General features: G+C 38.2%; 3 protein-coding genes across 4 annotated transcripts; 1 reads left to right on the top strand and 2 right to left on the bottom strand.

The window, feature by feature from the left end:
* Positions 1 to 4,286: 4,286 nt before the first annotated feature.
* On the top strand, positions 4,287 to 5,306 carry LOC109067045 (huntingtin-interacting protein K). Its single transcript, XM_019084083.2, has 4 exons — positions 4,287 to 4,519; positions 4,820 to 4,875; positions 4,970 to 5,021; positions 5,093 to 5,306. The coding sequence occupies exons 1-4, from the start codon at positions 4,358 to 4,360 to the stop codon at positions 5,186 to 5,188; spliced, it is 366 nt and encodes a 121-aa protein (XP_018939628.1). The 5' UTR covers positions 4,287 to 4,357; the 3' UTR covers positions 5,189 to 5,306.
* Positions 5,307 to 5,389: 83 nt separating this feature from the next.
* mfap1 (microfibril associated protein 1) lies at positions 5,390 to 8,917 on the bottom strand. The gene is made up of 8 exons (XM_042760697.1): positions 8,701 to 8,917; positions 7,725 to 7,941; positions 7,520 to 7,652; positions 7,246 to 7,439; positions 6,550 to 6,819; positions 6,301 to 6,460; positions 6,134 to 6,223; positions 5,390 to 5,804 (listed from the first exon to the last, which is right to left on the bottom strand). Exons 1-8 carry the CDS (start codon positions 8,780 to 8,782, stop codon positions 5,625 to 5,627), a joined length of 1,326 nt encoding a protein of 441 aa, XP_042616631.1. The 5' UTR covers positions 8,783 to 8,917; the 3' UTR covers positions 5,390 to 5,624.
* A 371-nt stretch (positions 8,918 to 9,288) lies between these two features.
* On the bottom strand, positions 9,289 to 10,703 carry hddc3 (HD domain containing 3). Of its 2 annotated transcripts, none has more exons than XM_042760700.1 (5): positions 10,546 to 10,703; positions 10,336 to 10,452; positions 10,209 to 10,264; positions 9,837 to 10,077; positions 9,289 to 9,753 (listed from the first exon to the last, which is right to left on the bottom strand). In XM_042760700.1, the coding sequence occupies exons 2-5, from the start codon at positions 10,448 to 10,450 to the stop codon at positions 9,623 to 9,625; spliced, it is 543 nt and encodes a 180-aa protein (XP_042616634.1). In that variant the 5' UTR covers positions 10,451 to 10,452; positions 10,546 to 10,703; the 3' UTR covers positions 9,289 to 9,622. The 2 variants fall into 2 exon arrangements, with proteins under 2 accessions (XP_042616634.1, XP_042616632.1); XM_042760698.1 differs by having other exon boundaries at positions 10,336 to 10,455; positions 10,546 to 10,694.
* Between the last annotated feature and the right edge of the window lie 252 nt (positions 10,704 to 10,955).

The following is a 10,955-nucleotide window of genomic DNA, read 5'->3' as shown; positions in this document are numbered from 1 at the left end:
TGTGATTCAGAAATCACACTTGAAATCATTTAAAAGTAGAAATTGTTATTATTTACTCATCCTCATGTCATTCCAAACCTGTATGGCTTTCATATTGCTTCTGGGGATTACAAATGAATATATTCTAAAGAAAGCTGGGGTCCAAACAATCCTGGATCACACTGACATTCATTTTTTTATGAAATGAAACATTTAATTTAATTTTTAACAATATCTTCTGGTTACACTTTGTTTTAAGGTGATGTTGTTACACTGTCATTACACAAATAAGTACTGAGTAATGTTAATTAAATGTATTTACTATGGGTTTAGGTTAGAGTTTGGGTTAGGGTTACTGTTATAGTTAGTTATTATTATAGTAAGTACATGAAACGTAATTCTACATGATGTTGAAATATCACTTTTCTTCTTTTATTTTCTGCAGGTGAAAGAAAATCATACATGTCTGGAATTATATGAGATTGAGTAAATGAAGACTAAATGATCAATTTCTATTTTTGGGTGAACCATCCTTTTCTGCCACAAGGAAAACATTCTTTAATGTAAAATTGAAAACTTTTTTCTTTATATGTTATCCTCAGATGTGGCGAAACTGTCAACCCAGCTAACAGGGAATATTACTTTCAGAACTTATACTGGCGAGGTTTTCTCAAAGTTCTTCCAGTAACATTAATAGAATGTTTGTTCCAAGTTATCTGGCCTTTAATAACATTCTCAAAATGATAGCATGCATGTTCTTTACAATCTGTCCATGGACGTTTTTTTTTCTGGAACATTTTAGTTTTATCCTTGACATGTTGGGTTCAGCATTCTAGTTCGAGGCACTGACAAAGGTGCCAATGCATCTCAATGCATCTGTCAAAGATATCCATCTAGCACATTTTTTAGATAGAAAATCTATTAAAAATCAGTACCGTGAAAGAAAAAACTTTTGAATGTGACAGTCACTTGTATAAAGATTTTCCAATCAGCTAATGCTCTGTAGGTCTGGTGCATTAATTAATTTCCCTGAAAATCTGCCAAGGAAATGAATAGCAGGATGTGATTGTAAAATAGAACTGCATGTGCAAAAGCATTTGAAAGTCAGTGTTTAAGGTTATTGTGGTTTAAGTACTTCTCTTAATAAAGACTCTGTGTACTATTTCAGGCTTTTTCAGTATTGACAGTTCCACAGAGTCTTGTGGCCAAAACTTTGCTGGACACAATATCATTACATAACACTGTTTGTGGGATGTAGCTATCAGAGTGGCAGCGCATTACAGCAAAGGCTTTGTAGTATTCTTTCTAAAGAGGAGAAAAATCTATAAAATATGTTAAGAGAGGAAGAAATTTGTCTGTTTTGTAATTAACGTACTTTATGAATAAACATTATTTTTCTGTGTGGTGCATAGCAAAAAAAAAAAAGTATTACTAGGAACTGACTGTTTAATTTAGCAGCTGTAATCCCTGGTTAGCTAAATCACACAGTATGAACTTTTCTAAACCAATTAGAGCCTTTTAAAGTATACAGAGTGTATACTCAATGAACACCCTGAATGACTGCAGGTCTTTTCACTCAATAATTGGGAGGCTTGTGTGAGTGAGGAACACTAGCACATGGTTTAAACAAAAGCATGGCTGACAACATACAATGCAAATCACTCAGCTAGACCCATGAGAAACATTTGATCCATGTTATTTCATGGGCTTTAGACGAAGTGAGGGGAAAAATTCCTGCACAGACGCATATACAATTCTACAATCTGGCCTTTACAAGAATGAACGTTTACATTCATGGAATGACCAACAAATAGGGTAACAGTTGCTTGTGTTATTAGATCAAAAGATAATGTTAAATGTTGACAATACATTAACTTTGTGTTTTACGAAAAGAGAAACATATGTCATCACATCTGAAAAACATCATCTGATGGAACTGTGAAAACCATGAGGAGATAAACAGGTCAGTAAATGAATAAATAAATACATTCCAGCAAAAATTCTTGTAGAAAATATAATAAATAAAAAACAACTTATGATATGTACAGAACAAACATATGCTGTGATAATAATAATAACATTAATGATAATAACATAAAGCTTAAAGGAATGGTTTGTTTAATCCCTTCCAAATTTTGTCATCATAGACACAGGGTTACCATGGGTCTTTAAAACATCTTTAAAAGTCTTAATTCGCCCTTCCACAAATTAAAGCTTTAAAAAGGTCTTAAATTGGAGCAGAAAGTCTTGAATTCATAATTGTTTTGTTTTCAATACAAATATACAAATATTGTTATATCAAGATTTCAAAAGATATCATTTATTTGAGATACAAATGAAGATATTGAGTTTTTTTCTGAGACATTTAACAAAATTTGTTTATACTTAAAACAATAATAAAAATAAATAAAAAATCTGTCGACAAGGTATGACAACTTGATTCTCCTTTGTATTAAAGGGATACTCCATCCCAAAATGAACATTTTGTCATTAATCACTTACCCCCATGTTGTTCCAAACCCGTAAAAGCTTTGTTCATCTTCGGAACAATTTCAGATATTTTGGATGAACACCGGCAGGCCTGAGACTGTTCCATAGACTGTCAAATAAATAACAGTGTCAAGGTCCAGGAAAGTATGAAAGACATCGTCAGAATAGTCCATCTGCCATCAGTGATTCAACTGTAACGTTATGAAGTGACGACAATACTTTTTGTAAGTGCAGAAAACAAAAATAACGAGTTTATTCAACAATTCCTTTGTCAACAGTCTCCTCTGTGTCTCTCCTTATCACTGTATGCTCTTCTGTATCATCCGCGCCACAAGGATGCGCTGTTTTATTTAAAGGCAAAGCTAAATACACGTAGAAACAGCCATCCTTGTGGTGCAGCTGATATAGAAAAGCATACACAGCATACGGTGATATGGAGAGACACAGAGGAGAAGAATTGTTGAATAAAGTTGTTATTTTTATTTTCTTTGCTTACAAAAAGTGTTCCCGTCACTTCATAACATTACGATTGAATCACTGATGGCAGATGGAGTATTCTGACGATGTCTTTCATACTTTCCTGGACCTTTACAGTTTTATTTACTTGGCAGTCAATGGGACAGTCACAAGCCTCCCGGTTTTCATCCAAAATATCTTAAATTGTGTTCCGAAGACGAACAAAGCTTTCACGGGTTTGGAACGACATGGGGGTAAGTGATTAATGACAAAATTTTCATTTTGGGTTGGAATATACCTTTAAGTGTACTTTTCTGACCCCATTGGCAGATATTTGTTTTTGTTTTAATCATAAACTCATTTCATTTTGTTAACAGAAGGTACATTAAAAAGCCATTTTCCATATTCTAGTTAAGTTTTTTTAATTAATTAAAAATGAATGGCGATATTTTGGAAGCTGTATTTTCAAACTTTGAAGTGTTGCTATTAGAACTCATTGTCTGCTTCTTAGACTTTAACATGTACAGAATTTAATTGTATTGTGTTCCCTTTAGTATATTCCTCAAATTTTCTCTGCATGCCCTCTTCATCTATTGATTAATTTACAGCCACAGCTCAATCCCATCCTCACTGAAGCATGCTGCCCTACTAAATTAAAAATCGAGCTACATTTTAGGTCAATCTCTAAATGCTAAAGCTCACACAGTGCTACCATCACATGCAGTAAAGCTTACTTGGGCCCAGCAACAGCGACAACACATCACTTGCCACTGATCCGGCTGTCAGAGGAAATCTCCACGTCCACTGACTGTCAGAGATCAATCGTACAGTAGAATAAACAGATTGGAAATGATGGGGAAAGGCTTCCTATAAAACCTTTGTAACATTCCTCAAAGATCATAAACATATTACACTGAGAAGAGCAGGTGCTGCACTTCAGGTGTGCTCTGAAAAGGCTTCCTTTTTTTGTTAAGCTGATTACAAGTTGAGGAGGAGGCAGAAAACCCAGGAGGAAGAAGAAAGGCACATAGTAACAGTGTAGTAGTGTTTGTCTTCAGTAAACCTATTAAGGGACAAAAATAGTTACGGGGAAGCTTTTGAAAAGAGAGAGAACACTTCTGAACCTATAAACAACATCTGTTTGTCTATAAGTGAGGGTGTATAATTGTATACATATATAAATATTAATAGGAATTATATCAAAAGTCATCTAACCCTTCTTTTAATATTTTACATTTTGTGCTGCAGCATCTAAATTAGGAGGTATTTACATTGGCTGATGCATTATATTGCATATGCTTTGTATCTTAATATGTTACAACTCTATATATAAACACCATGATAAACACGTGCGCTCTATAGTGTGTCACGTGAATCTCAGTCCGGGTGTTTTCAGAGCTGTTTTGCGTTCCGGTTGCGTGAAGAAGCAAACATGGCGACTGAGGGAGATGTGGATTTGGACCTGGAAGCTGAGGAGAACTGCACGGGAAAACCAACAGAAAAGCCCCGAAAACATGATAGCGGAGCTGCTGATTTGGAAAGGGTTACCGACTATGCGGAGGAAAAAGAAATATCAAGCTCGAATTTGGAAACGGTGAGTTAATAGAAGTATCAGAAGCTAGTCTGGTTAGCCGAGTAACATGTGCGGCAGGAGTGGACTTGTGTGTTCACACAGACTGTGATACGACCTCCAGAATCACTGTTTTAAAACACTACCATAACTGTTTAATAGTCTGGTGTTTGAGCAGCCAGCGAGCTATGAAGAGAGAAGTGAGGTCGTTTCAGCTCACAGTATCTTCCTCTACGTGCTCAAGCCCAAAAAAATATACCTGTGATTGCTGCTATTTTAATTTTTGAACCATTGTTGATGTGTTTTTGACATGTGGCTTTGAAGGCCATGTCCGTGATCGGAGACAGAAGATCCAGAGAACAAAAGGCGAAACAGGAAAGGTGACCGTGTTTGATGTCTGATTACTATCATTTGGTGTATGACTGTGTGGTTAATAAATGATCAAGACAATACTCACTTTGATCAATTCCACAGAGAAAAGGAACTAGCCAAAGTAACAATCAAGCGGGAAGATGTGGAACTCATTGTGAGTATGCAAAAGTGTATTTCCATGCGAGATTCCTGAACACAATAAACATACTGAGATCTTGCTGACAGATGGGAGAGATGGAGATTTCGCGAGCAGTGGCGGAGCGCAGTCTCAGAGAACACATGGGCAATGTGGTGGAGGCGCTGATTGCACTCACCAACTGAGTGGATGTGACTGCTTTGAGATGCATGGATGCATTGGACTGCCTTCTTCCCGCTTTTGATGACCCTGTTCTTTTCACACTGTACTTATTCTGTAATAAAGGAACCTTTTTAAACAGTTTTTACCAGTACCACTTCCCTCTTTGCATCTATTAGAAGCTCAACGCTCTTTTTAGTAATACATTCCAGAATGAACCAATGCGATCAGTGTGATAGTAATTTATTGCTGTAAAACAAAAAGTAGATTATCCCATTAGAAACTGTGGAGCTAAAGCCTCAAAATTCTGTACATCGATGAAATGTTGTGTAGATGTATACAATTCAAATGCAATAAAGATTTGATGTCTTTGTTATGAGGTTTCTCCAACACTAGCAAGCAAAGAAGTTTAAAAGTGTCCTTGTTTGGGCTGAATGTGCTCTTCTAGCATAAATAACAGGTTTATGTCTTCCTCTTGTGCACTGTGGGCCGATCGAACACGTCTCTCACACCCCCTGCCTTCTGCTTGAAGAACTTGCTGTTCTGAGCGCTCTCCTGAGCCCAGGCAGAATCAAATGAAGTGGTGTCCTGATCCACCAGATGTGTGTATTTCGTCCGTCCGGAACGTCCAAAGTTCTTGACCTACAACGCACATTGAATAATTAGTCATATTAGTGTTACACACGGATGCTAGACTACTGCTAGATTTACTAAAACGGGTTCTCAACTCTAGCCCTCGAGGTTCACTTTCCTGCAGCTCCAACCCTAATCGAACACCCCTGAACAAGCTCATCAAGGTCTTCAGGGTTATTAGAATGATACAGACAGGCGTGTGTGTGTGTGTTTAACATCGCTAACTTTGAAAACAAGCCCAAAAATAAACTGATTTGAAGAATTTGACTATACAACTCTGTCATAAAATGGCATCAACGCCGAGACCAATATGCTGAATTCAAACCGATGGCACTGACCTGCATGACTTTGGGTAAGATTGTTTTGTTGAAATGGTCCTCGAGAGTTGGAGCACTGAAGTCTCTCCTGAAGACATCTTGCTCTTCATCCTGCGGAAAAGATGAAATGGATATTAAACAACGAGAACAGATTGTGATCAGGTAATGACGATCTGCTCATTACTCACCAAGAAGAAAGCTCCTCTGTGATAGTACTTCTGCAGAAACTTGTATTTGCCCTTTGTTGCTTTGTTGGTGACGACTTTTCCATTCGTCCGCAGTTCTGCCCTACGCTCTTCCTCGGTAAGAGTGCGAAACCTCTCTATTTCTGCTTTCTCCTTCTCGATTCTGTCATTGAACAAAAATGCCATGTGGGGTTATCATTTGTGTTACTAATGTGAAACGAAACCGTTTTTCCAAAACTGAGCAGTACTCACGCTTCTCTGTCTTCTCTGTCCCTCTTAATACGCTTCAGTTCTCTCACTTTCCAGGCCTCGTACTCCTCCTCCTCATTTTCTCCATCGGTGTCCAGACCATCAAGAGCAGCCAGAGTACGTTTGTTCTCCTCATACTCTTTCTTGGCCTCCTCCTCTACGATCTTCAGTGTGTAGCGGCGCCTCTCTTCAACTTGTTTTTTGGCCTCGATTTCCAGCTCCTTCTGACGCTGCTCCTCTGCTTCTCGTTCTGCAACTGTCACTCTGTCCTTCCTGAGAAGTCATATTGATAAGATATTTACTTTAGTATTATTTTAATACTATTACAGTCTTTATTAATATATTGAATTAGATTTTATTTTTACATTTCCATTCTCATTTTAATATTTAGTACCATGCAGTTGCTGATAGACATTAGTGCATTTCACACATACAGTCTTTACCGGTAAATTAACTCCGCTAGTAATTTACTGGTATGAGAAGTTGTAACATTACCAGTAAACTACATAGTATGGAAGTCAACAGCTAACAGCAACTGCTTGGTCACCATCATCATTCTTTAAAACATCATCTTTTGTGTTTAGAAGAAAGAAAAAAATTCTGACAGATTTGGAACAACTTTACAGCGAGTTAATGATGAAATGATGTATTTTTGGGTGATCTGTCCCTTTAAGGCTCACTTCTGTTTCAGAAACTCACTTGCGGATAAACACTGGTTTTAACCGAGGCTCGGTTTCATCCTCGCTGTCTGTGTATTCCTCGTACTCTGACTCTGATTCAGACTCCTCGCCAGACTTGCCCTCCTCCTCCACCTCCACCTCCAGGACCTCCATTTCCTCGTTCTTCCTCTCTTGTGCACGCTGACGCATCATTGCTCTCCTCCTCTCAATTTCCTATACAGGACAGAAGACATAAAACCACTTATTTGTAAACTCTTTTAGCTTTCCCTAAAGATTCTGTTCTAGTGACCCACTTCATCATCGACTTCCTCCTCCTCCTCATCTTCGCTGCTCTCCTCTCGCTCGGGGTGCCACGTTCCTTCATCCGAGTCCTCGCTGCTTTGAGCAATCAGCTCTGGCTCTGCGATCTGCCGGTGTCTCGCAAGCCTGTAGAAACACTAAACATTAACGCCAACAGGTCCCTTTCACAACTGTATTGCACAGATGGATAAACCGTACCTTTCTTCAACATCTTCGGTCACTCGATTCAGGAGACGTCGAAGACGAGGATCAGATTTTTCCTCCTCTTCAATTTCCATCTCTGGCTCAGCCTCTTTACCCTTCTTAACAAACTGGAAGTCCTCCTCTTCTTCATCCGAGGACTCCATCGGGGCATAGTCCGGACGCTTACCCGACACATATCGCTTCACCTTCACCTTCTCCATAGAAATTTCACCTTAAGTTAGATTAAAAAAAAAACATTGATAGAGTCATAAGCTGTTGTTACTATCGAAACCAAATTTTGTTTTATACATTTTCTAAAATTCTGAATTATTATGCTCTCCTTTTGCTGAAATTAATATAGGCTTTCCCCCAGCACTGACAGAAGCTTTCAGCACATTTCGTTATTTTACTTTTTTGCCATTTAATGACTAAACCACTATACTGGTCTTTTCCAAAGGCACCAAGTCTTCTACCAAGTGCAGTAACAGTAACTGAACGAAAAATAAACGACGGTTACCGAAACACATCTTGGTAAAATAGCAATATCTTTACATTTTTGTTTTTATTTATATCGATCCATTTAGGAATATTAATCACAACAACACTTGTCACATTTAACAAAACTGTAATTGCATTTCATATCTGCGCATATTGTATTAATTCAAATTCAGTAATGTGTAAAGTTATTAAAAGATGGCAAAATTCTAATAACTTGCTTTTGCTTCATGTTTTCTCAGACATAATTAAATTTAAAATAGACTGTGAAACTGTGTAACAGTGTAGAAAAAAAAAAACCCTATAAAAAACAAGCTGATATTCGAAACTAAATATTCGAGACAAGATCCGCATACAAACACAGTTCAACTGCGGGGGATTTATTCTGATTGAGACCGAGACTTTCATGTTTTCTTAATCGCATAATATTGACCCCTCGCACGAATCCTGTCAACACATGCTAACAGTCAAAGCTAGCTGTTTCTCAAACAAATACCTTTTTCATTGCGGATCGGCACAGCTCCTGCCGTCGACTGAATCGGCGGCTGCTTGGCATTTAATGCGTTTGATCCTGACATTTTGGACGCTTCACCCAGGTCCCTTTACTCTAGAAAAAATAAAACACAATCACTGAAAGTCCCCGTGAAAATCTTGTTTACAGTCCTTTATCCGCGAACATGGACGACCCAGTAATTGTCCGCCAGTAGGAAACCGCACGAAAAATCGTCCCCGGAAACACTGACCTGTTAAGTAGTTCCTACCTTTTATTGCACTTCTATTATTCAACCCATTATTTTTGTCCTGTCCTTCCCTTTGGTGATAAGCTGAATGATATTAATCAGGTAAAAGCACGGTATTTCTAAAATTATTACTATTAGTGTGGAAATCAGCCTCCACATCCACATGTTGTTTGTAGCCTCATACAGTTTTACTGTAGAAACATTAATAGTAACTATATCACAGTTACTTGTGAAAAACTGAACTATGATTTCAACAAGAAACATCTGGGTAATAAATCAGCATATTTGACATTTTTATTATTCATATTGATCCATTTAGGAATATTAATACACAACAAAATTTGTCCCATTTAACAAAGCTTTATTTGCATCTTCATATTATTAAATACAATTATGCAATTAAAAAAACCTTAATAATAAAGCGGACTCAAAATTCAAATTCATCCGTCGTTCACCCGCCCTGATGTTGTTCTGTATGACTTTATTAAGCGAAACACCAAAGAAAATGTAGAGGAAATCTTCATCAACACCTCCTCTTGTGTCCCACAGAAGAAAGAAAGTCAAAATAGGTTTGGGACGACTTTCGGGTGGCCTGAACTGGCCCTTTAGTGTAAAGAACATTCCATGTTGATCAGTTACCAAAAAAAAAACAAAAAAAAACACCATCATTTAATTTCATCACAGCTGCACTCCTCTCTCCAAAAAGAGCTGCTGCAGTTTCTCCTCGAGTGCTGCGTTGGTGCCGCGGAGCCCTTTTATCACCCGAGACGCCCACACGAAGTATTCCTGAACCCTTTCTGCCGTCCAGCCTGTCAACACAGATGCAAGACACGATCAGCATCATCACAGGTCGGAAACGCATTCATCCTAAGCAGCAGTTTCAATGTCTCACCTGTGGGAGTGCAGCGATTGAGGTCCCGCAAGTTATACAACTTGTCAGCTAGTTTGACTAGTTTGGCCTGATGGCTGCGGTGCGGCGCGTGCTCCACCTGCAGCCGCTTTCTCTCCTCTTTTGGTAAAGTCTTGTCATCTGTAACCTCCTGGACGATTCTCGCCACGGTCGGTCCAAACACAGCCTCCAGCTCATCGATTGTTGTGTCAGTGTCCTCAACGGTGTCATGAAGCAATGCAGCCTGCATCACAAGAGCACACAGATAAAACACACAAATGCTTTTGAGAAATTCCTTTAGCCTCTGTCATTACTGCATGGCTCAGTAAATAAAACCCTTGTTATTTCTTCCAGAATTAAGCATTTTGCACTCACTTGCAAAACTTCAATATCTGTAATTCCACCCTCGTGACTTAAAATCCTTGCCACGCCTGGAAAGAGGAGAAAAGCAGCTTTATTTTCTGGAGTCTGTCTGATTATAAATGACTCTGTTGAACAGTACCTATGGGGTGATTTATGTATGGTGTGGCATCGGGGTCTTTTCGGCGCTGATTGCGATGTTTCTCTGCAGCGAAGTCGATCGCTTCCAGCAGCACTGCAGTCGACGACGAGCTCATAGCTACTTTGAAGTAGAATAAGACATTAAATGCACAGTCTGATGTTTTTTATAAATAGCTCGGACTGAATACATAACCCAGGACATACAACTCACTTGTATATTAAAAATAAGGGTAATGTTACGATATATATCTGTTGTTTGTGTGTAGGATACGGTTGTTTTGTGTCCGCGAGTCTAAGAGTCCGTAGTGAAACAAGCGCAGCGCTAATCGAGTCTTTTTATTCGGATCTTTTCAGTGAATCAGTTCAAGGGTTGATATGAAACGAGTAACTGAAAACAGCACACAAATGTTAATATGCACTACAGGTTTACCAACAAACATATGGAAATATGATAGAAAATAACTACACTACTATTAAAGCGTGCAAAAACCATTTTAGATAAGCGATGAATTAGTATGTCTGTATTTATGTCTTAGTATTTATTGTTGCAAACTTTTTTTGAATCATGGCGAAATTAATCGTGTGAAATTACAATAAACACCTGCATTAATCGAAAAACGT

Source organism: Cyprinus carpio, chromosome A7 (genome assembly GCF_018340385.1).
Source record: "Cyprinus carpio isolate SPL01 chromosome A7, ASM1834038v1, whole genome shotgun sequence".
Lineage (NCBI taxonomy): Eukaryota > Metazoa > Chordata > Actinopteri > Cypriniformes > Cyprinidae > Cyprinus > Cyprinus carpio.
This window is presented reverse-complemented; position numbering and strand designations above follow the sequence as displayed.

What these genes read in the sequence shown, in the direction of transcription:
- LOC109067045 (XM_019084083.2), top strand. Translation starts at nt 4,358, where the DNA reads ATGGCGACTGAGGGAGATGTGGATTTGGACCTGGAAGCTGAGGAGAAC. An exon ending in CAAAAGGCGAAACAGGAAAG is followed by an intron (nt 4,876 to 4,969) that starts GTGACCGTGTTT and finishes TCAATTCCACAG; the next exon opens with AGAAAAGGAACTAGCCAAAG. An exon ending in GGGAAGATGTGGAACTCATT is followed by an intron (nt 5,022 to 5,092) that starts GTGAGTATGCAA and finishes TCTTGCTGACAG; the next exon opens with ATGGGAGAGATGGAGATTTC.
- mfap1 (XM_042760697.1), bottom strand. Translation starts at nt 8,782, where the DNA reads ATGTCAGGATCAAACGCATTAAATGCCAAGCAGCCGCCGATTCAGTCG. An exon ending in GCCGATCCGCAATGAAAAAG is followed by an intron (nt 7,942 to 8,700) that starts GTATTTGTTTGA and finishes ATCTAACTTAAG; the next exon opens with GTGAAATTTCTATGGAGAAG. An exon ending in TCTTACCCAAAGTCATGCAG is followed by an intron (nt 5,805 to 6,133) that starts GTCAGTGCCATC and finishes TGTGCGTTGTAG; the next exon opens with GTCAAGAACTTTGGACGTTC.
- hddc3 (XM_042760700.1), bottom strand. Translation starts at nt 10,450, where the DNA reads ATGAGCTCGTCGTCGACTGCAGTGCTGCTGGAAGCGATCGACTTCGCT. An exon ending in ATACATAAATCACCCCATAG is followed by an intron (nt 10,265 to 10,335) that starts GTACTGTTCAAC and finishes TCCTCTTTCCAG; the next exon opens with GCGTGGCAAGGATTTTAAGT. An exon ending in CAGATATTGAAGTTTTGCAA is followed by an intron (nt 10,078 to 10,208) that starts GTGAGTGCAAAA and finishes CTTGTGATGCAG; the next exon opens with GCTGCATTGCTTCATGACAC.